The 24328-nt window shown below is 40.1% G+C and overlaps 1 protein-coding gene across 2 annotated transcripts in view; it reads right to left on the bottom strand.

Moving 5' to 3' along the window:
* Positions 1 to 24328, bottom strand: part of akap6 (A kinase (PRKA) anchor protein 6) — a 109753-nt gene that overhangs the window by 51009 nt on the left and 34416 nt on the right. For both annotated transcript variants that reach the window (XM_017477206.3, XM_047157685.2), the window contains exons 5-7: positions 23994 to 24116; positions 14578 to 14674; positions 12230 to 12408 (exon numbers count right to left, since the gene is read on the bottom strand). In XM_017477206.3, coding sequence (XP_017332695.1) covers positions 12230 to 12408; positions 14578 to 14674; positions 23994 to 24116 — 399 coding nt within the window. The remainder of the gene's footprint in view (positions 1 to 12229; positions 12409 to 14577; positions 14675 to 23993; positions 24117 to 24328) is intronic.

The following is a 24328-nucleotide window of genomic DNA, read 5'->3' as shown; positions in this document are numbered from 1 at the left end:
TTATTTGTTGTATTTGTTCCAGATGGAGAGAGCTGGTGCTGCAGACAGAGTTCCTTCAGCTCCAGAGAGCGGAGTCTCAAATAAACTCACTAAGAAAAATATTACTCCAACTTCCACGCTCCAAAAGCTTCTATTCCAGAGCACAAACACCCACACACCCACACACATACATACAGTGTATACACACACACACACACACAAACGCAATCCTAAACAACACTGGATTTCACTCTCCAAAATCAAACAGCTTGAAGGTGAGCATGAAAAAATAGCAGCTCACAGGGTTCATTTGGACAATGAAATTTTCACTGTTCTCTAATTACTAACTATATACCAAATGCAACAACAAACATACACGTGCACACACACACACATACACACACACACACACACACACACACACACACCGAGTCATAAGGTACAGCACCATCTGATGACCTTGGTCTTCATTAGCTGTGGTTATGAGCTGTAAATGGCCTGTCGAAAAACGCCCTGCTCTGTGTGTGTGTGTGTGTGTGTGTGTGTGTGTGTGTATGTGTGTGTGTGTGTGTGTGTTGCTAAGGCAGGCAGCAGAAGGCAGAAGGCAGCCTGGGCAGGAGGAGGGGTTAACGTGCTGAGGGGAATCTTAAAGCTGAGCTCTGACAGCACCTAAATGGCTCTGACACCTTAGCGCCGCTCTCAGTCATAGCAGTAAGCCACCTTCAAAGTTGCTGTCAGGTAAATGACCTTGTATTCCATTAACTGATAATTAAATGGATTTATTCCACTAACGGTTTTAATTAAATTGCTGGAAATATTGATTACCTCTATCATCTCTCTCCCCCCGCCTCAAAAAAAAAAGGTTTTAGAATTATTTATTTAGAGAAGGGAAGTGAATTAAATTAGATTGAATCTCTAAGAGACCTAAATAACACTTTGCTGCCCAAACAGAAAAAAAGGGAGGGGGGGTTGCATATTTTGATGTTTGATTAATTATTATTTATTTTTGCTTACCTTAACCTTAAAACCTAATTAAAGTCTCCACTTTAATCAGACGGACAGTGCCTCAGTGCCTCTATCAAACACTATAGGCTGTCAGTCCTAGAAAGCATAAGCTCCTGCTCCATGCAGGTGTGTAGAGAGAAGACGTGGGGTTATGGGAAATGAACTCCCGGTGGTTGCTGGGGTGGAACAATGCTATTGCCATAATGCATATTGGCTCCTGTGCTGAAGCTTGTGTCATCAGAGCTCAGAGAGAGCGCCTCAGTAAGACCCCCTACGTCCACTGATGGACAAACTAATTACGCATGAAATCAAATATGATTTGTAAAAAGGGTTCATATGAGAAACACCAAAAACAGCACATCGCTGGAACCCAGTGCACTAACAAAAAGCACAGAGCAGAGTGAATGGCTGCGCTTATTTGTATTCTTTTCATAATGTTTGAAGTGCCTCATTTTTTTCTGAAGCACCTATGCAAGTGGGTGTATAGAAAACGTCGCTGAAAACACCAAATCAAATGAGTTGTTTTTAATTGTAAGCTAACGCAGATCCATCACTTCAGAGGTTTCACAAAAACAAGAAAATTAGTTCAGTCATACTCATTTATTCCCCTCATGGGTGGTATGAAAACGTTATTGTTGTTGTGGGGAAATTAGCAATAATCGTAGGGCATTTTGTGTAATTCCGAGCAATTAAGTGCAATTCGAAGTCAGCTGTGGCAGGAACAGAAAGAGCGCTGCCTATTGTTGAGAGCGAAATGTTTTCGATAAACTGCGTTTAAGATTCTAGACTATGGTCGCAGCGCATAAACAGATGTAGCATGTTGACAACAATAGTATAGGATGCAGGGATAAAAGAAGAGGAGACAGAGTATCAGAAGTGAAAGAGAGAGAATATCAGGCACATAGTGCTAAAGAGTGCAGAAACAATCAGAGAAGACATCCTATACACACTTAGTTAAAGTAGGATGTGCAAAAAAGATGACATTGGAGAAAGGAAGACCAGGGAGGGTATCTTTGATGATGGAAAATTCAATGTATAGTGTGTGTGCATGGTCGCGTAGTGCTGTGTGTTGTAGGAGAAGTTCTCCTGTGTTTCATTTCATACCAAAATACGCTGTGTCCCAAAAATCTCCATACATAGGGGAAATTAACACTTTTTTGTCTTCTAAAATTTTTTTATATTTAGTTTATATTATATACTGGTTTTCAGATAGCTTTTAAGAACACCTTTGACAAAAGAAGAATATTTTGAAATCGTTCTCATGGCTGGATCGGGAAGCCGTCCCAAGGTTATGATGGACTTTAACAGGAAACATGATGAGCACATCACACACAACACTGCTGCCAAACTTATTAACAAATTCAACAAGACTGGAAGTCCTGCGATGGACTGGCACCCTGTCCAGGGTGTACCCCGCCTTGTGCCCGATGCTCCCGGGGATAGACTCCAGGTTTCCCCGTGACCCTGAAAAGTATAAAGCGGTATAGAAAATGGATGGATGGATGGACAATACTGGAAGTGTTGCGGATCAACCGAGAAGTGGACATCCACGAACATCCACTGACGATGGTACAACCGATGTGATGACGTGGTGTATATACCCTCCGTTCCAGATGGCATACTTATACTATGTACTAAAAGTATGTGAAAAAAAAGTAAATGCTTTTGAGTGTGTATTAAAAGAGAATGCAAATATTGCTCCTTGTTGCATTTCAGCCTTTGTTCTTCCATTATTCCTTATATATTGCATACGATATAACTTAATGTATCATTCCCTTGATTTATTTTTCCACATTTCATTTACACCTATCTAAAATGCATCCTTGAATTCGGCGAAGAAAACGGTCACAAATCTCCTCCTCCCTCGTGCAAGGAGTTGTGGGAAATATTTGCTGAAAACGTGTCCACAGATCCACTATTCGAAAATCTACCGGAAAGAGTAGACTATCCAGGTACATGTGTTTTAACATCATACCATTTGGGATACACTAATTCTCATCCCGGATACTATTTAGTAAGGACAGTATGCCAATTGGAATGCAGGGATTGTCCCCTATGTATGGAGATGGGTCCCAGCAGCCGGGTCTTTCAGCTGGACACACAGTTTTATAAACTACATCCTGCTGTAATCAGATAACTAGTGCTCTGATAAATGGTTGTTAATTTAATATGAGAAAGCATCAAGTGCATTACTTCATGCTTTTTAATCACATGTTCAACCTGTGTAGAAAAGAATATTCATGTTGACATAACTATCTAACTAAAAGCATTGACTTGTTGACAGCACGCACACAATCTCTGCACAGACAAAAACCCAGCACAAGCACATAACAAAGCATGGACACACACTGGCACAGGCGCACCCATGGGACATCGTCTATACTAGAGCTGAACAGGAAGCTGTATTCCACAAAGAGCACTCGCTTCATGTTCAAGGCCAGTATCCGACTCGGTTACTAAATATCACAGCTGGAGCATAAAACATGGCAAAATCCAGCAGGCAAGGTTAGCTGTGTTGTACAAAAAGCCCAACATTTATACCTGCCACACCACCCTGCTGTAATGGATTTCATCATTTTGAAAAAACAAGAAGCATCACCAGGGTGGGGTCTAATGGGGAAATGATACCTTTACATTCACAACGAGTGAAAATGTCCAAGGTATTATCCCCAGGGCCGGCACGGTTTATTGGAAAGCGATAAAAGGTGATATATTTTGACAGTAACGTTATAAATGGCTGTTCATTTGTCATTATTACTTAATGCAGGTTTTTTTTCCAGTCATTCTGGGCTTCGCGTCAAAGCCTTTATTCAAAGAGACGCCGGTAAAATTAGAAATATCGCACACACTGTAAGATATCCTATCATTTTGGGGCTGGTGCATGTTAAACTAGCCAGGTGATTAGTTTTGCTCGATTCTGTGACAGACATCATTGTTCTCAGTCTAGCTATCAGCTAAGTCAATTCTCAGCTCTCTGACAGTAAAGAGTTTGCAGAATCAGCCCTAACAAAACAAGTGCGCGTTTGTGTTTCTTCAACACGCACAATTCTCAATCATGTCGGCAATCCATCTGTCCTCTTCATAAACTTTTCCTATTCAAGGACATGTGAGGGATGCAGCGCGCCTTGAGATAAGGCGGTTCATTTCAGCCGGCGTGTGACACTCACTGCCTGTTTAAAAGATGCATCAGCCACTCCTTTGCTTCAGCTACGCCAGCCTGGTTTTACACTGACATCATCCAAAACAGGCCAGACAAACAGAGTTTGCTCTAAGCACCGGTCGTGATTCTACCTAGTATAATCTTTTACCGCTTGTAGCATCTGTCCCTGTTGGCCATCAAAGACGAAGAGAAATAATTACGTTTATCAAAGAACTCACTGCACAGGGCAAGAATTTTTTTCTCTTTCCAGTGGTACACTGCACCTGTACTGAGTTGCATGAACAGCTAAAGAAGAGAAGTGTGTCACTTCTCTATCTACCCTGAGTGCTTTGGAATATATTTCATGAGTGGGTTTTATTTTTCTCCCCCCTTCAGCCTCTTTTCCATCCTCCTGTTTTGCTTCTCATGCATGGCAGCTAGCGCATGCAGCTTCAGCGCTTTGGACAGATTTCAGGAGGAAGAGATCCAGAGGGCAGACATTATAATTTTATATCACTTCAAGACAGGAGAGAAAGAGAACGAGAGAGAGAGAGAACGAGAGAGAGAGAGAGAGAGAGAGAGAGAGAGAGAGAGAGAGAGAGAGAGAGAGAGAGGGGAACAGAAGGCTCCTCTGGCAGCGGGAGAGATCTCAGAGGAGGTGTGATGCGTTTCTCCGCGTCTCACCTGAAAGGCAATCTTAAATCAGCAGCCGTGATACGGTAATTCCACTGCTCATATTTCATAACATGGATGACACTTTTATGTTTAGCAGATTGGCCATAAGCATTACAGATACGGCCAAAAAAAAAAAAAACAGGCTGAATATGAAGAACAAAGAAAAAGGAACAACATGCTGAGCAAAAGCTTCAGCCTAGGAGAACCTTGGAAAAACTTTGAGCACTGGCTTTGACTAAAGTGCGAAAAGCAGAATGGCTGCATTTCTAGCCAGCTTCTCCGCGACCCCCCTAAACAGGCAGATGGTGGCCTGGGTAGCGAAATGAGTTTATTCACAACTGCATCGTGCTCAATTGCTAATCCACTGTGCACTCTGGTCCACTGACTACAGTGTATCTCTAACACCTCCGGTATTAATAATATACCGCCAATTCCTTTCAGATGGCTCTCTTTCCTGCTGAAGGCTTGTTAAATATTCATTGACAATTATTCTACGCTGACTGAAGGCTAAGTGCTTAGAGAGAAAAAGAAAGAGAGAGAGAGAGAGCGAGAGAGAGAGAGAGAGAGAGGGAGAAAGCTATGCAGATATTGATGTTCGCTCCTTGCAGTCACAGCCTGCAGATCCCAATCACACGCTCACTAGACGACCCAATAACCAACAACAGCCTTCCAAAGTGCCAAAGTGCTGCTGCTAATAGCAAATGAACAAACATTTCAATGACCTGTGTCACCAACTAAGTCAAAACATGAGGGATTTAATAAAATAACTGAAACTGATGTCATTAGTCCATATCAACACAGATATGGTCTTGGTTAAGCTTAAGCTGAAACTTTGACCACTTTTCAAGCGGAAAAGGTAGCACTGATTACATACAGATAAACATTTAAACAATAGGTTTTAAGCATTGTTGGGATGGATGACAGCTGGAACTGAGCCTTAAATAAACTGAAAACTGTCAGTTCTGATTCTCTTCCTAAACATTATACCGGGATAAAAGCATGAAACTGCTTTAGTCAGTCCGTAAAGGATCTCACTGAGTATTTTTGCGATTGTTGCGGCCAAAAAAAGCTTGATTTTCCTGCGGCTTTTTTTTTTTTTTTTTTTTTAAAGATTTGTGATACAATTTGCAGAGGTTTTTTTTTTAGCTTTTTTTGTGGAAAACTACTTGTATTGGCAAAAATTCAATTGCACAAAATTGTTTTGGTACATCAGACCTTTTAACTGTACTCATGTTCAACACACGTCAATCAAAGTGGGCTTTGGCTGAATGCGCTTTGTGATGACGTCACATGACGCATCTTGGCCCAAATCTGTGGAAAAACTGCGGTAATTAAAAAAAAATGGCAAGTTCTTCCGAATATTGCGGCGTTACCGTTTTGATTTCGAGTTAATATCTATGATCGCAAAATTGCTAAATCCTAGAGGTCTGTTTAGCCAGCAGCATTCAAACCGTGCTGAATTATTTGAACTTTTATCTTGGTCAGGGTCAGGGTGGATTTACATTTACATTTACATTTATTCATTTAGCAGAGGCTTTTATCCAAAGCGACTTACAAATGAGAAAATACAAGCAAAGTGATATATCAAGCAGAGAACAATACAAGTAGTGCTACTATACAAGATCTTTAATTGAGTTCTAGAAGAAGCAAAGTATAAAGGTGTAAGTGCCAGAGTAAGGGGTTTTTTTAGGGGTTGGTTCACGGAAGAGGTGGGTCTTTAGCTGTTTTTGAAGATAGTGACAGATTCTGCAATCTGCATTGAGGTTGGAAGTTCATTCCACCACTGAGGGACAGATAGTGTGAAGGTTCTGGAAGCTCTGGATCCAGAGCTTATTCCAGGTGCACGGCATGAGGCAGAAAAACAGCCTGGATGGGAAGCAAGTTCATTGTAGGGCATCATGCACATACACACATTCACACACTCATTCACAACTAGGGGAAATTTAGTGTCACCAATCAATTTTGTGATTTTTAAAAATTGATTTTTTATTAGGAACACCTGTACACCTGCTCAATCATGCAATTATCCAGTCAGACATAATGATGCAGGATTGATTTGCACTGACAAGAAAGCTAAAGTAACTGAAATACTCTTTACAACTGGGGTGAGCAGAAAAGCATCTCAGTATGCACATGATGAATCATGAGGCACAAGGGCAGATTAGATAATTGCATGAATGAGCAAGTGTACAGGTGTTCTTATTAAAGTGGCTGGTGTGTATCTTTGTACATACCTTCTATAAAGCTATGTAAATGATTTTATTAGAAGATAAATGGGTTCCACTATTAAAATCCCTTTTTTTTTTCTTTTTTTTTTTTTATAAACGAAGGTTTAGTTTAGTCATGTAAAAATATTACTTTCGTTTCTGGAATTTTAATCTATTATTGTATCTACAAATCTAATGCAAAATACAACGTAAAGATAATGTAAAATAACCTCTTGATCTCTTGCGCTCCTGTACATTTCCAAACTGCCTAGAGGAGCAGTGAAAATGAAGTTCATATTCGGTTGTAAGAGTAAAGTGTAGGAGTGTTGCATCATCCATAGTTTCTTCAGTATAGGAGGCTAATATTTCTGGGACATAAAACAGGACAAGTTACAACAATAGAGATTACGTTTAGGGCTGTAGTATATTAACTATATTTGATTTGATCTTAATTATTAAGTCAAACTGTCTGACAACAGCAGAAGCTGAAATAATAGTAAGCATAAAAGTGTGGAACCATTTGACTTGTCTGGCTTTTTAAAGATTATAGTCTAACGCCAGTGTTAGCATAATTACAGTGAGCTGTTTTCTATGGCATTAAGAAAGTCAAGTACTCCCAATAGCACTACACCTCAGTATCACAGCAGGGTTATCAGATTATTCTTTATCAAATTTAGACTGAAGTCATTAAACATTGCAGGCATTGCATGTGGAAAACCTGATAACCACAAAGGAAATCAAAATGAAAATAGTTTCCTATTGCACTGTGCCTTTTCAGAAAGGCACTCTGATTCTAATAATCACTGCCTAAAGTGTGCATTGTTGCCTTGTTTGCGAGCGAGTTAGATCATCTTTGATCTGAATGCCAAGTGCAATAGGCAAAATAGGAATGAAAAATAACATCTGGTTTATATTCTTGACTTGTGCAAGCATTATATCTAGCCAAAGGACAAAGAAACAAAACAAAACAAAAAAACCATCATGCGACAGTAGGCTTTTTGGTAAAAGTAGAATTGCATGTATTCATAAAAATAGAAATAGAATTAGGCAAAATTAGAAGTAGGCAAATCCTAGAAAACTGACATCATATCCGAGCCAAAAACACGGGGATATTTATGAGAAACAGTTTTTGTTAATGTTCTGCAGTCCATTTTGCACTCATTAACAATATTAATTTCAAAACACAGCACTCATGCATCTAATGTGAGAGGGGGAAAAAAATAACATAAGTTCAACCCTACCTGCATATTAATTCATATCGTTTGTGTGATTAAATATTTGAAACCGTGTGCAAAACTAGGCACTATTAACTTTTTCATAAAACATTCATTCCAATTGTCAAACTGCCACCGGCAAAAAACACTTAGAGAGGTATGTCAATATTAAATCACTTTATAAATTACATCTGGAGTGCCTTTGCATGCTAACACGCACAAAGAGAACAGAAACAAATTACTACCTATTTGGATCGTTGATTGTACTTCATTTTTCACTTAAGGCCCAATAAACATTTTTCAGAGCATGCAGATGAATATGATTTAGCCAAAACTACTGTTAAACAAGTTCTTCCGTTTTAAGAAGGATGCGCAGATGTGGATATATGCTCAGTTGCTAACTTATCCGTATTTCAGCTGCGTTTGACTTTCTTGCCATAGCGCATAAACGGGCCTAATTTTAAGGACAACTCAAAAAGAATGCTAAAAATGTACAAAACTCCTGATCTAAATCCAAGCCCCCGAATCATCCAAATCCCAGCATGACGAAATTATAACTCTGCAAACCTGCACCTAAATATTCATCAAAGTCTAAAATGTTCCATTTGAATTCTCAAAGTTAGCGCTAATGTTAGATTTAGAGCAACCCTGACCATGAAAGTGAAAAGTACCTATAAACTGGGGAGAGGTGCAGGCGCGTGCCTCTGCCAGAGTTTAAGTGCCACCTCGTGTAATTTCATTTTCACAAGCAATAACCCCAGGTCACTTTTAAAGCATGGTGACTTTGATATACCTAAGACTCTTTCCATATGCATGATGGGCCTGTGTACTGTGACACGGCAGCTGTTAACATATGCCAGCGAGTAGCACGGCGATGGCTGAGGTGCCTGCAGCCCCTCTTTCCCTCCCACCGTTAAAAGATGCAGAGAGAGAGAGAGAGAGAGAGAGAGAGAGAGACAGAGAGAGAGAGAGAGGGAGGGGGAGGTGAAATGGCAGCCCTGGGGCAGACAAGCTGTCTCCAAGCAGCCTCTGATAAGCGGCCTGCTTGCCTCTTACATATACACATCCATATGATGGTAGCGAAATATGCCACAGACACCTGGCAGGGACCAAGCTTGCAACGCTGATACGTAGAGCGCTTTAAGCAAAGCACGGGGTCTCCAATGAGCCGTGGAGGTCCCTAACACTCTGATAAACCAGGACGGCAGGGCTGCATCAGGAAATGCCTGGCTGGAAATTATAAATGTAAATATCATAGTAAATGTTGGTGTGTCACGACGAGGTTGCTGACCCCAGGGCATTTCTGACAAGCTGGTTACAGGATTAGTCTGGCCAGCGTAAAAAAAAAAAAATAACATGCTTTATTCGGAATTGGAGAGGACTGAAAGTGGTTTCTATGTGGTATATTCATGATTCTATTCCACCTCTCCCTTTTATTTTATTTGCAGCCACCATTTAGAGACACGCTGACAAAAGCAGGCACGTTTAACCACTGAAGTATGGAGTGTGTGTTTATGGGAATCGCCAAACTACAGGGCATGTGCCAGAGGTCCCGTTGGTTAGTTAAAGTGTCTCACGTAAAAACAGCACATCAAGGCATTAACTCGTAGCTGGATGTGACTCCGTGCCATATTCAGTTCATGTTAATAATCCGAGGGATTCCAACCGCACCAAAATCCCTGTACACATGTAGGTCACCTCACTGTCCTCAGATATGCACTGACATTTAGCTAAAGCATGGGATGGCTCTCCGCTACGATACATTACCATGGCAATCAGAGAGACTACCTAAAGATGAGACTGGGGATTTGGTTTTGGATCATGATTTATTATTATTTTTTAAATCTAAGAATAGTGTTACTGAGACTCACATAAGCGCCAATGCTCCATGTTGTTTCTTATTGATCTTGTCTCGGTCTCTTTCTGGATTGAATTCAGTGGCTTTGTGCAACAATAATGCTAACGCTCAGACACTAATTCTCATAATTCTGTTGTACTGCACTATCAATAGATACTCTGATCTTTCTTGCTTGCTTACTTCCTTCTTCCTCTCTCCATCTCACTATACAGTTTCAGCAATTACCATTTGACCAATATCCAGCCCTTGCTGGGATTTTAAGGTCTCTTAGAAAATAATTCCATAACACCAAAACCTGGATCAGAGCATATGTTCGGAGCAATAATAACAAAGCGTAATTGCTGTCAAGAGAGATGCGCCCTACTTTGCACACACCTTAATGGCGTTCTGGGGAAAGGCTTCATGTCTGGGCAGCGCGTATATTACATCTATGACAGCGCGCATTGCTCATCGGTGTGCCGTTTTTTAACCAAAGCAAATTAATAACCTCAAGCAGCACCTGTTGTATTGCAGCATTAGAAATTAATATTGAGGTAGGGGGAGGCTCGTTGTCAAAAAGGCCGCCTTGATGGCACTATCTGAATATTATTTAGTCAGAGAAATGTGGACCCAAATGAGCACTAAGAATTCCCTATACCTCCATCAACATGGCTCAATGGGCCATAAAATAGTTTCAGACACGCAATTAAGACATTTCCTATTGAGGATTCTCATCAAAATAAACGTGACCTCTGGGTGCATATACAAACCGGCAATATGCTACTAATACATGACAATGCATGGAGACAGATCTAGCTATATTACTAAATACTTTATTAAACACTGGCAAGTAACTCATATCATTAGAAGTGATGTTTTATAAAGCTTGGTTTTCTACCAGTGGATGAAGGTTGAGCACATTTTGGGATGAGGTAAAGGACAAACCTTCACACCACATTGAGCTCTAAATTAAAACACAACAGGTTTTCATGGCTTTGGCATGGTAGGCATGCTGACACGAGCATCAGAATGCCAACGCGCATTACCAGCAGCCTTAAACTCGAGCCCCTCCTGCACATATTTACCCCACCCCTGTCCTAAATGCAGCCCTATTCAAACACGATGGGATTTGTGGCTCCTTGGGTGACCTTCCTCCCACTCCTCCGGCCTGCCTCTAATTAGGCGATGCATCTGATCATCATTAACAGCTCTGAGATAATGAATCACTTGCTCCTCTTTCTCGGTTAATTCGCTATAACCAAGCGGCTAATGGCTGTCAACGCTGACTGATCACACTGATTGTGGTGACTTCTAATTGCAACAAAACAATTTAAAAAGCACCTCGCTTAGTTATGCCTCCCACAAAAGAGAGGACGGTATAGAAGGATAGAAGAAGGAAGAAATGGGAGAAGGGAAAAGGAGAAAGGGGAGTTAGATACTAGCTGCTGATGAAGCAGGCGAGATTATGGAGAAGAGGCTACATACATACACACACACACACACACACACAATATATATATATATATATATATATATATATATATATATATATATATAAAGATAGATTATATAGATAGATACTGTATATACTGTTTTTTTTCTCCCTAGTGAAGCTCATCATCCTGAGGGAAACAGCAGCACTGTTGCATTCTCCACACACAAACCCAGAGATCCCTCGCTCCCCTCCACTGCACCCAGGGCCTCGTCATAAAGTGCAACATCTAATTGGAGTGCAATTACCTAATCACAATTGACAATTAAACAAAGAGAAATTGGTACCTAGAATGACTACCTCTGCAATTACACATTAAGTGCAAGGTATAAATTGAGTTTCGCACATGGCCTAGCATAATTGTGTGTTTATGTGTGTGGAGAGACAAAAGGCTCTCAAATTATTCCTGCAACCACACAGACATTAGCGAATCATAAGCATGTCTCCATATTCTTCTCAGAGTGAAACTCCTAGGCCCTTTCCTATGCTAATATCCAGCCCTTCCCTGCCTGACCTGGCCCCGTGTTTGTTTATTTTGCTGAGTAAGCAGTGGATAGCTGGGGGCTAGCTGAGAGGAGTGGAGTGGGATTGGAAGGAGTGGAGAAGAACGGAGCCAAAGAGGGATGTAGTGCAGGAAATGGGTCTGAAATTGGGACGTCTGGCTGGGTTAATAGACCATACCTCAGAGCTGGCATGAAGATCGGGGTCCTCTGTGTTTTTAGGGTCCTCATCTGTCTTAGTGGCCAGGATCTGGGCTTTGATGGTGTCCAGTGTGCGCAGCATCCAACTGTGCTGCCGGCGGATCTGCCTCTGAAGCTCCTGCCACTGGTGCGCAATCATCTGGAGCATGTCCTGGAGGTCTGCATATACACACACATACATTATATTCCCATTCATACACACATACTCACACAAAAGACACTTAAACTTAAACACACATTTAACTCACACTTAAACATACATTTACATGAAACAAAACGGCACAGAAAAAGAAAATCTGCACACACTTTCTCTATGAACATACATAAAGTATTACCCAGTGTGGTGAATCCTTGCTCAGCAGTGCAGAGGTCCAGCAAGTCCCCCCCACACACACACGCGTCTCCCACAAGTCGTCTTTAACGAGTCTTTAATGTGCTGTGATTCCACCATTCATCATGCCTCCCATTTAAGCACCACCCCTACACACATTCCCCCCATCTCCACCACAGCAAGTGCAACCACATCACCACTAATAATACTCCAAACATTAGCCTAATCACTACCATCAGCATCTCCATCATATATGGAGTGGTGTGATGTGGTCAAAGAATGGTAGTTTGATAGTTTAATGTCAATTTTAATGTCTCTTTTTAGAGGAACTAATCAGAAGCAGAGGAATACTGAGGCTTTTACTTTTCAGCCACTTAATAGCGAGAATCAGCGCCAATATATATATATCGATATATCAATATATATATGTATATATATATATATATATATATATATATATATATATATATATATATATACACATACATATATTCAGTTCATTGTTTGGATGAATGCATGAATACACACTGCACACTGTGTATGGTTCTGAAAATGGAAATCAATTCACATCCGCTGTTTAATTTTATCATTAAATATTCAATCATTTTATAAGGAATATTCCTAGTTGTCATTTGGTTTTAGGTTTTAATTGAATCGTAGTAAATTACAGTCCAAATCTCTCTTTGCTTCATTGTAAGTTGCTATTTGGTTGTAAACCAGTTCCTAAATTTCCCCTTATTAGTTGGTGTGTACATATTTTGTGGTTTCCTTTTCTTTTTTTTGGATGAATTGGTACCATGCATCTCTGCCTTTACTAGACTTACTAGTAAGGTTGTGTGTGTGTGTGTGTTTATTGTGTTTCGGTTTGGTTTATTAGCTTGGTTTGTGGTTTAGCTGTGTCTGTCTGTGTTATGAACATTACCTTGGTCTTGAACTTGGACTTTTTGTTTGACAGACAAGTACACACACTCTGTCTTGTTAATTACTTATATTACAGTTTTTTTCCCCCAATCAAAAAAATGTGTTTTTGTCATTTTGATTGAAGTTTTTAACAACTATAATAGTCTTGGCTATTATAAGAGTTTGAGTTATGCATTAATTCCTATGCATGCAGAGACATTTCTAGAGACATGACTCCTGCCATTGCCACAGTCTGCTCACTCCAAATCCTGCTCCAGGTAATTAAAAACACACACATGAGGGGCAGGAGTGCTGCAATGCTCTGTGTGCATGAAGAGTTTTTGTCTATTGAGAGTAGCACCATGCCACCTCTCGCACCTGCCGAAAGCTTGGATTTGTTGAGTTGCTAGGTAACCAGGTATTAGGGGCCGGGGTGGAGTGTTGGGAAGAGATGATACTTATGATGGCAATGTCTAATATATACACTGAGCGGATGCTCCAAGCCAAAGGAGATTAGATGTATAGGTGTGTGTTTGTGTGTGTGTGTGTGTGTGTGTGTGTGTGTGTGTGTTTTTAAGGGATTGTTATGAGGAAGCTGGTGTGGCATGGTCTGATGGGCATGGCAAGATCAGTCCTGCTCCGGGCGGCCATCTGCATATTTAATAGTGTCTGGCTTAACCAGCTGACAGGGAGGTCAGCTTAGTGGATTTGTACATTTGCGCAGCACTCCAGACGCTTCAGGGAAATAATCATAGCGAGAAAAAGAGAAAGAAAGAAAGATTGAAGAAGCGAAAACAGAGCTGGGATAGAGGGGGATGTGAGAGGGGGACTAGTAGGTGGCCTTTGACTTTGGCTCCCGCTGTTCTTAATTCCAGCTCTCTTCATAGAGAGCACTGCACTATTGCGTCTGCTCACATTCCACTCGCTGCTTTATCCCACAACTCAATTCAGTCCGACGCGCTCAGAGTGGATGTGAAAAGGCGAGCGTGCAGCAGCGGAGGTGGCTGAGAAGCGGTTATTTGAGGATTTATAAATTCTGAAGGTCAGTATGTTAATATAAACATTAATAATAAATGTGCAGCTTGCCGGTGCACTACCTGATTTGTGGCAGGTGATGAGTTCCAGCAGTTGCCTCCCCTCCTCCAGTAGACTGTCTTTCAGAGCACAGTGACTGTCCACGTTCAGCTTGAAGCTCTGCACACACACACACACACACACACACACACACACACACACACACACACACACACACACCCAAGAACAAAAACACACACAGTATAATATCTCCATGCAGAGAAATATCCACACACTCAGTTTATCTCTCACACATTCCCTCAAGCTTTCACACTCCCCGTGTCTCTCATTCACACATGTACGAACACACATATGCACACGATATAATCTGAAATATTTTCTCTTGAAAATACTCCAATTGTCAGAGTCTCTCTGTCTCTCTGTCTCTGTCTCTCTCTCCCAAACACGCACCCCACCGGCAGCACTGTCTCCTTTCATCTCGATTCATCTGCACTCTTGAAACAAATGCTCATAAGTCACATTAGGGGCCTTTGTGCAATTGCTGAAAATGCACATAATCTCTTGACACACTGGCTTCACACAACCTCTAAAGATCCTTCACACACTCCCAGACCTCAAACACACATTATTCATAAAGCGCCGTGCCTCTGTGCATTGGAGCCTCTATTCTCCTTCTCCGCGTATTTGTCTATGAGTCAACCCTGCTATCTGTGGCGTGCTGAATTATTAACAAATGACAGACGTCCCTCTAATACATCATCCATGGCATAAACTAATATTCAAATGACATTATAAAACTGAAGCCATTTCTCCCACAGATATGCCCTCCAGAAAATGACCTCAGAAGCCCACTCCATTCAGCAAGGGAGAACTGTTTTACTCTTTTTCCTCTTTCTGTCTTTCTAAAGAGCGATACAATAGTGTACCATCCTTCCTGGCTCAAAGGATCCATCAGACGTGCGTCCCATAACTCTCGGGCATGTGCGCTTCCCCCGAGCACCTGTCCATTTATTCTGATGTCTGTATTTCAACTACTACACTCCCTTTTCCCCTGCTTTCCCAAATCCTCTATACATACACACACACACACACACACCTCCTTGCTGCCTCTCTCGCTGGGTGCCACTGCCGCAGCATAAACTTTCATGTTGATTGGTTTTGATAATACCCAACAGAGGGCTCTCCACTTGCTAAGTGTAATCAAAGTGTAGAGAGCATTATCCCGGCTCCTGGAGGAGAGGTGGGGGGAGTGCTGTGTGGTTGAAGATGTGAGGCAGGGGTGGAGGGTGTGGAGGGAGAGAGATCCCATGAGGCAGCCTGCAGTGGGTCGCCTAGGGCCATCTTCCCCTTCCATTCTCATCTCCTCACATCTCCCCCAGCCCTGTTTCACACCATTACCGGCTGGTCTGATCTGACTGGTCCTGCCGAGAGAGCCCGGAGCTGCCAATGGCTATCTGAGCATCCCTCTATCTTTCCCTCTGCCCCTGTCTAGAGGAGAGGCCTCTTTGTCTGTGCCTGTCTCTCTGACAATATCCATGTTCACCAGTGTTCTGCATGCAGTTCTACCAGCCTTCATTCTGGTACATCAGAATGTCTACTGGCAGGTATAATGAATAATTTCTACCTGCCTAGGAATCATTCTGTCTGTATGTATGACTATCTATTTAGGCTTAACTGTACAGTACATCAAGTCTCTATGTCTATATAACCGTTACACTAACAATTAACTAGAATTCCTTTAGATAAACAAGCCTCCTTGCCATCGATGATGGATGATGTGCGTCCTCTCCAACTGTAGATGGAGTGGATGCAGTGGTTACTCTCACAAGCCAGTACCTTTTGGACAGATTTCTCCAAATTTTTCACAGAAAGTAGCCATTTGACTGACATGGCAGAAGACCAAAAAGAGACCTTTTCTTTATCCTGTTTACTCAGCAGTAACTGCTTCAAAAGAAAAGCTTGAATATTCCATGAATGGGGCTCCCAAGAGCATTGGCTCTATCCTCAGGAGATCACAACAGCTATATATATGGCTTAGAATCTAAGAGAGCAAAATTGGCTGAGCTCTCTGGCTGGGAGGGATGGCATATTCTCTTTCCCCTGTCAATCACAGCAGCATTACTCAGTCATGGTCATCTGTGAGCTCATGTATGCAGAAGAGGACAGTAAGAGTTAGTGTGTTTATCTGCATTTCTGCCTGGTTTAATTTGCAACTCTGGGGCTCCATTTGCTTTGCTTGTATTTCCTCATTTGTAAGTCGCTTTGGATAAAAGTGTCTGCTAAATGAATAAATGTAAATGTAAATGTAATTTAGTGGAAAAGCATGTTGATGAGCATGGGTACGGTTTCTGAAAGACTCCACTTTACTGCTGCGTCTTTTTGAATGTTGTTTTTCTTTTTTTGTTTTTAATTTAAATAGTTTTGTAAATTCACTTGGTAACATGGCAGGGCCAAATAATACATAAATGATACATCATACATTTTACAGAAGGAGTCCTCCACCAAAAACGGCACAAGACTTTCCTCACATACAGCCCCCTCTGAAACTTTTGAAACAGCAAGGCCAATTCATTTTTTTTTTTTTTTTTTTGCTATACACCAAAGACATTTGGGTTCAAAATCAAATGATGGATATGAGACGAGAGTTTAGGATTACAGCTTTTATTTCCTGGTATTTACATCTATATGTGTTAAACAACATAAAACATGGAACCTTTTGTATCAGACCACCCAGTTTTTAGGTAAGCAAATGTATAGGAAGAGATCAGTCTTGATTAAAGTAAATGAAAGTAGATAACACTTAATATTTGATTGCATATCCCTTGTTTGCAATCACTGTATCAAGCCGGGGGTTTCTCCCTTCAGTCTCCTCTTCAGGAGGTGAAATGCATGCTCAGTTGGGGTAAGGTTTGATGATAGACATGGCCAGTCTAAAACCTTCCACTTTTTCTACCCCTGATAAAGTCCTTTGTTGAGTTGGCTGTGTGTTTTGGTTCATTGTCTTGCTGCAATCCCTTTCGATTAACTTGGATGCATTTCATCTGTACATTGCCAGACAAAATATTCCTGTAAACTTCTGAATTCATTCTGCTGCTACCATCATGAGTTACATCATCAATAATGATTAGTGAACCTGTTCCAGTAGCTGCCGTACAAGCCCAAGCCATCACATTACCTCCACCATGTTTCACAGATGAGCTTGTATGTTTTGAATCATGAGCAGATCCTTTCTGTCTCCACACTTTGGCCTTTCTATCACTTTGGTAGAGATTAATCTTGGTTATAGAACTTTTGTGACTAGTTATTGTTTACACAATCTAACCGGATACTTACTTGTCTACAAATTCGGTGTTCTATTGCAAAATGTGCTATGTTCTATGTCGTTTAACACAACTACATATAAATACCAGGAAATAAAAGCTGAAATTCTAAACACATATTCATCTTTTGATCTCAAACACAAATGTCTTCAGTTCACAGCAAAAAAAAAAAAAAAAAATGAATTGGCCTTGCTGTTCCAATAATTTGAGAGGGGAAGAACACATCTAAGAACACATTATATTAAGCTTAAATGATGTTAACTATTTTAAACAAAAATCAGAAAAATATCTTCCTCACACAACTGATTTTCTAAGACTATCTCTAAACACGGTGTTATTTGTTGTCTTCTCATGAAAACAGTGTAATATAGACTTTAAGTGTATACTCAACTTCTTTGTTTTGAATGAATAAAACAGGAGAAATGTATTTCGAAAAAATAGTACAGGTTACAGCCTGCTGTGTGTAGAGAAAAATGATGCGACTTGATCCCAAAAGCTTTAAACATTCTTAAAGGTGCTCTAAATGAATATGTATTGCACATATGCTTAATAAGCTGTCCAATACTTTAGGCTGCCTGGGTGTAGGCTGGAAGATGAGAGGGTTATGGAAGGCTCTGATGCGGAGATGGAGTGAGGGGGATACGCTGGTGATGGATCAGCACACATGCACATCTATCACTGATGACAGACAAGAGCAAGTGTGAAGAACGCTTATTTATGGCTCTGAATACAGACTGAATTGATATCCTTTACAGACCTAAATGCTTTAAAAATGAGTAAACAAATAAACAAAAGCCACAAGAACCAGATATCTGTCAATGATTGAACGCCTTTTAAAACATTGCACACCAGAACGTGAATGCTAATAGGAACATTCAGTCCGTATGTATAGGACTTTCCATGCTATCGTATATTATCATATAGTAATTGGAGGATGAAAATAAGAATGATGAAATCAAATACTAAACCTTAATAAGAGCAAGGGAATGAATATCACAATTATATTAAAATCTTATAGAAGGGATTCTGTATAGTAACGAGTACACCTCTAATTCATGTTTGACTGTCACCATTAATCCCATGCATATCATCTTTTTATGACATCAGTTTATATTTAATACACAGTACATATTGCTATAGACTCTTGCTGCTCTAAAGCTTCACAAGAGGGGACAATTTCTTGGAGTGCATGATCGCTCTCGACACATGCAAAGTGCCCTTGCTTTCTTTTGAACATCCCTTACCTTGACCACTCTAAATCATAGAGGAAATATAATCTGCATAAATTTCCCATGCATAACCTAGACCTTCTCCTGTGTCCTGGAGTGTATGTTTGGTGTGTGGGTGTGAGTGTATACATTATTTATATATATATATATATATATATATATATATATATATATATATATATATATATATATATATATATATATGTATATACACATACATGCAATCAAATTGCTCGTTTGTCAGGAGCTTGGCATGTGAGGCGTGTTTTGCTGTGCTATGTTGTTGTTGGTGAGTGTTTTGTTGTGTTGGAGTTGTTTGCCGGAGCAGGTAGGCAGCTCTGCTCACACACTCTGACTCTCCTGCTCAGACCTGACAGCAGGGCAGCCAGGTTATCGCTGATGTGACACCAATAGATGTGCCGAAGCAACCACTGGACCACGAGCTTCCCCCCTGCCTAATCCCCAAATCACATATATATAGAGAGAGACGGAACAGAAGAGGGTGTGTGTGTGTGTCTGTGTATGTGAAGGGGGTGATAGATAGATGCGAGAGAATACCATTAGCTCAGACAGTGTCTGGGGACCAATGGGGTGTGTGTTGTGGTGTGGTGCTTTGATGGAATTTCAGTGTGTAGATTCCATGTTCAAGCAAACAGCTCGCCATTTTTTACGTTTTGGTATTTTCATGACCATAGGCGTAGCTGGAAACATAGCGCAGAGCAGCTATATAAAAAAAGGGTTGGGTTTGAATGAATACTTGACTATTGAGGTGTGGTTAGTTGTGCTGCTGTAATATCCAAACGACTCTCTCCTCTCAAATCAGCTCCTCTCATTCGCTTTAAAGATCCGAGTGTGCGCAGTGCAGCACAGGAACATTTCCGTAATGACATGTGATTAGTTTTCACTTACAGATTTGATATCGATTTTCAGTGGGAGCAATAACTAGCTGACTGACAGGACTTAGAGAAAAGATATTTTCTTTCTAGGTCACTAGATTTGACGTCAATATTTTAGTGGTAGTGTAATAAACTCAGCAGTTTCAATACAAGAATATATTATGATTTTTAACGCCAACAGTCTAAAATCCACAGTTGGCACAGGGCTCATGGTGTAAAATACAAGATTTGTGTTATAGAGTGTAGTAGCCTATACATACTGTATGCTGTACACTGTTGGGCCAATAAAATAGACCAGGTCCAAAATGGCAAAATATTAAACGTTTAATGGTGTTAACGATAAATCACTGGTCAGGAAATTACCAAGAATTAAACCATTTTTAATTATTTGATTTGATTTGATCTATTTTATTCATACTTTATTTTAATATTGCACACCCTGACATGTGTTAGTTTGAATTTTACATCAAACGTTTTAATCATTATCATGGTTTTATCTTTGCATACAAGAAGACTATATAGGTGAATTTCCCTGTTTCTAGCTTCCCCCCCAAAAGTAAACAAGCAAATGGTGCCACAGGACGTCTCAGGAGTGCATTTGTTTAATTCTTGCTAATTTTCTAACCAATGTTTTGTTGCCAAATACTTTGTATTTTTATCAGTGGAACTGAATGCACTAAAAGCAGCTCATGTTGTTTTTAAAGGTTCCGAAGATGGGTTTCTGTGCAAGTCGTGATCTCTGCCCAATTCAATTCAACCCCCATGCTCAAGGGCCTTGTAGATAATCTGCTTTACAACAGCGAAAAACAATTTCACACTTAAAAAAAAAACACACACACACAGCTTTATTTATGTACGGTGTAGAGTTGTTGGGATCTTTTAATGAGTTTTGAGATCTATTGAAATTGGGTCTAAATGTAAAGCGTCAAAGTCATGAGCTAGAGAACATGAAAATATAGCATAACTCAAGTTGTCTAACATTCACAAAGTGCCAATTTGAACGAGAACGTTATTGGTATCCGAGCAGCACTGATATTCGTGACTATGATTTAAATAATTTGATTGTTATTAGAGTAATATAATTTTTCTTTATGAATTATTTATGAATGGATTTCTATGGCATTTCTGCTTCACTTGCATCTAAAAACACAGCATGATGGACAGGATGGAAGGTTGGTTTTTAGGCTGGGTTTCACAACTGGTATGGATTTAAGTATTGGGTAAAATAGAAGCTCAAAGATGCTTCATAAAAGCTTTTGGTGTGAATTGGCCTTTGGTACGTTTGTTCATATTTTTGTTATGAATAAAATAATTAGGTATATTTTATTCCAGTGAAATTGGCTTCCCTTCTTCCTTTTCAATTTCATCTGGCAAGCTTGCATATTTTAGGTCAGAAGTTCATGAAAAATGTCCACAGATGATGTCGCTAGCTCTACTGTAGTAACGATTTCAGCGTTGCTTCAGACTGTTGCTAGAATTGGAATTTTACGTGGCAAACATAGATGAGCAGAATGATATAAACAGTGAAACGGCCCATTGCACTCGTAATGAATATAAGCACTGTTGGAACACCGCTCGTCCAATCAAATTAGTGGACCAGAACTAACTATTGTGTAAATTGTGAACATCCACAAAAATGGGTTGTAAGAAATTTAAAAAGACTAAAGATGTCACCGATCAGATACCCGGGATCTGTATCGGGCCAATAAAAAAGCAAAAAACTGTGAATCAGTTATAGGAGAAAACTTATCGCAAATCGGATCCTGTGTCAATAGAATGAAATGGTTACATATAAAGAGACTTTTTTCCTTTGTTTTACCTTGTTTTTTCTTTGGTAAGGGTTGATTTTATTATATTTCTACTTTCTACTGATACTTTACTTGCATAATATTATATTTACAGTGTAAGTGATTTTGCACCAGTTAAAAAAAATATATTTTTAAGCTTAGTGGTTTTTAAAGAAAACAATATTGTATGCGTATCTTTATCAGCTGATACTCAAGGTTTCGATATCGGAAAAGAAAATGTGGTATCGTGCCATCTCTGAACAAGACTTATCGCTGTGTCTGAGCTAAGACAGACTGAGGATGATGGTGGTGGAGAGCACTATTTAACATGTTGGTCCAAAATCTTCCATAGGTTTTCAGTTGATATCTGGTGACTGTGAAGGCCATAGCCATATGGGTCATAGATCATTTTGATACTCATCAGGTTATTCAGTGAATTGACATCCTGGTAGAGACCTCTCCCATCATGATAGAAATGCTTCATCATAGGATAAAGGTGATCAGTCAGAATAACTCAGTACTGATTTGCAGTGATGCTCTAAGGCAGTGGTCACCAACCCTCTTCCTTGAGATCTACCGTCCTATAGGTGTTATCTCCAACCAAAATCGAGCACACCTGTTTTAGTTGATCAAGAACTTCTTAGGGCAGTGATTAGATGGTCAGGTGGACATGATTATGGTTGGAGCTAAAGTCTTCAGGAAGGTAGAGCTCCAGGAACAGGGTTGGTCAATTCTGCTCTAAGGGGACAAGTGAACCCAAATTTTGCTGGCAAAATTCCTATCACATTATAATAGAGCTGGGGGGGGGTTACTAGAATCTTTTGATATACTGATTCGAAATAATTAGCGGCTACATTTCCAAAGTGTTCGATTTCAATTGATTGCTAAAATCCATTTTTTTTTCCTTTGGTTGTTCATATTTTCTTTTGAATGTGGTCTATATACTGTACAACACTAGTCTGATCTGTTCACATGCACTTGAGAACACCTCAACACGAGGCAAATTCCCACCGGCGCAAAATTGTGATACATACTGAGAAGGAGTGGTGTGAAAGCCGCATAAATTCTGATCTCACATCGGATTTGTATCGGATTTCAGTATCACATAAAAAATGTGGGCCAAAATGAGAAATGAAAAAGTCAGAGACTTAATCTGATATTTGCTGTTCATGATATCCAGCAAAACAAAATATGTAATATACCGTATATGAGAAAAAAATGGATTTGGGCTGCTTTTACCAGCAGTGTGAATGTAATTTTTACTTGTATGTTTTTTACTTGCCATAATTTGGTCACCATCATAGCGTTCTGGCAGGAATTCTTTTGTGCATGCGGTTCAATTTAGTAGTGTTCAAGCTAGTATTGGATACAGGACGATCACAAAGATTAACTTAAATCAGAACTGAGCACTTGGTCTGGCAAAGCCTAATACATAACCTTTTTTATTTTCCTTAGTTTAAATATCTTTGAATTGTTTGTGTATGTGTGTGTGTGTGTGTGTGTGTGTTCTCTGTAACTGCAAGCTCTTATCCCTGCTGCTCATTTGCCAACACAGGCTGCTGCGTCCCTCGTTAATGTGATTCAGGGACCTGGATCCACCATCAAGCTCAATCAATAGCCGTTTCATTTCACACCATCCCTCAATGTCTTATAAACACAGCCCTCCCTCTCTCCCCGCAGTCAACCCCCGTGTTATAATTCTCCCATGGGTACCGGAAAGAGCTATGCTAAACTCACACACACACACACACACACACACACACACACACACACACACACACACACACACACATTCCATGTGGCAGCTGGACTATGACAGTCATTAAATAAAAAATAATAATAATACCCTGCACATCTCTACATCAATATGAAGGAGTGCAGCCTTTCATAATAAAACTCAATGTGATGTTTCTCTTAGAAGAGTAAAAATGGTATAAACATGGTGATGAGGCTTTTTCATGCTCTGAAATTTGAAGCCTTTTTAAAGCAAGTAATAACTGTTCAATATCAACCTGGCCTGTATCCCTGATCGTGTAGTAAATAAATGATCACTGCTGTATGGGAAAAGATCTACTGTTTCAATCCCTCACTCCCACACTGAAATAACAGGTCCAATGTCAAGCTTTTCAGGAGCACAGCTCTGCTTTGTGAGAAAGAAATTAATTAATGAGGAAGATGGGAACATTCCAGTGTGGCTGCATGGCCAGTAAACTTGGTTCAAGCATGTGTGTGTGTGTTGGACTCACAAGGTGTGTTTCCAGGTAAACTCTGAGGCTGTCAATGTCGGCTCGTGGTGGAGTCCAGTTCTCTGTGCTCTCCAGTGCTTCCCTTAGCCAGCAGATAAACTCATCCAGCTTAGAGACAAAGCCCTGAATGGGGCCAACACACACACACACACACACACACACACACACACACACACACAAAATAATAATACAAAAATAAATAAACCAACATTTAATACTGAATGGAAAAAATCTGCAAAATTTGAACATTTTACAATTGTAAAGATTACAAAAGTTTTACATCAAATCAGCTGCTTCCAGTTTGTAATTACTTTACAAAACATACAAATATTTCA

Source organism: Ictalurus punctatus, chromosome 9 (assembly GCF_001660625.3).
Source record: "Ictalurus punctatus breed USDA103 chromosome 9, Coco_2.0, whole genome shotgun sequence".
In the NCBI taxonomy this organism is placed as follows: domain Eukaryota; kingdom Metazoa; phylum Chordata; class Actinopteri; order Siluriformes; family Ictaluridae; genus Ictalurus; species Ictalurus punctatus.
This window is presented reverse-complemented; position numbering and strand designations above follow the sequence as displayed.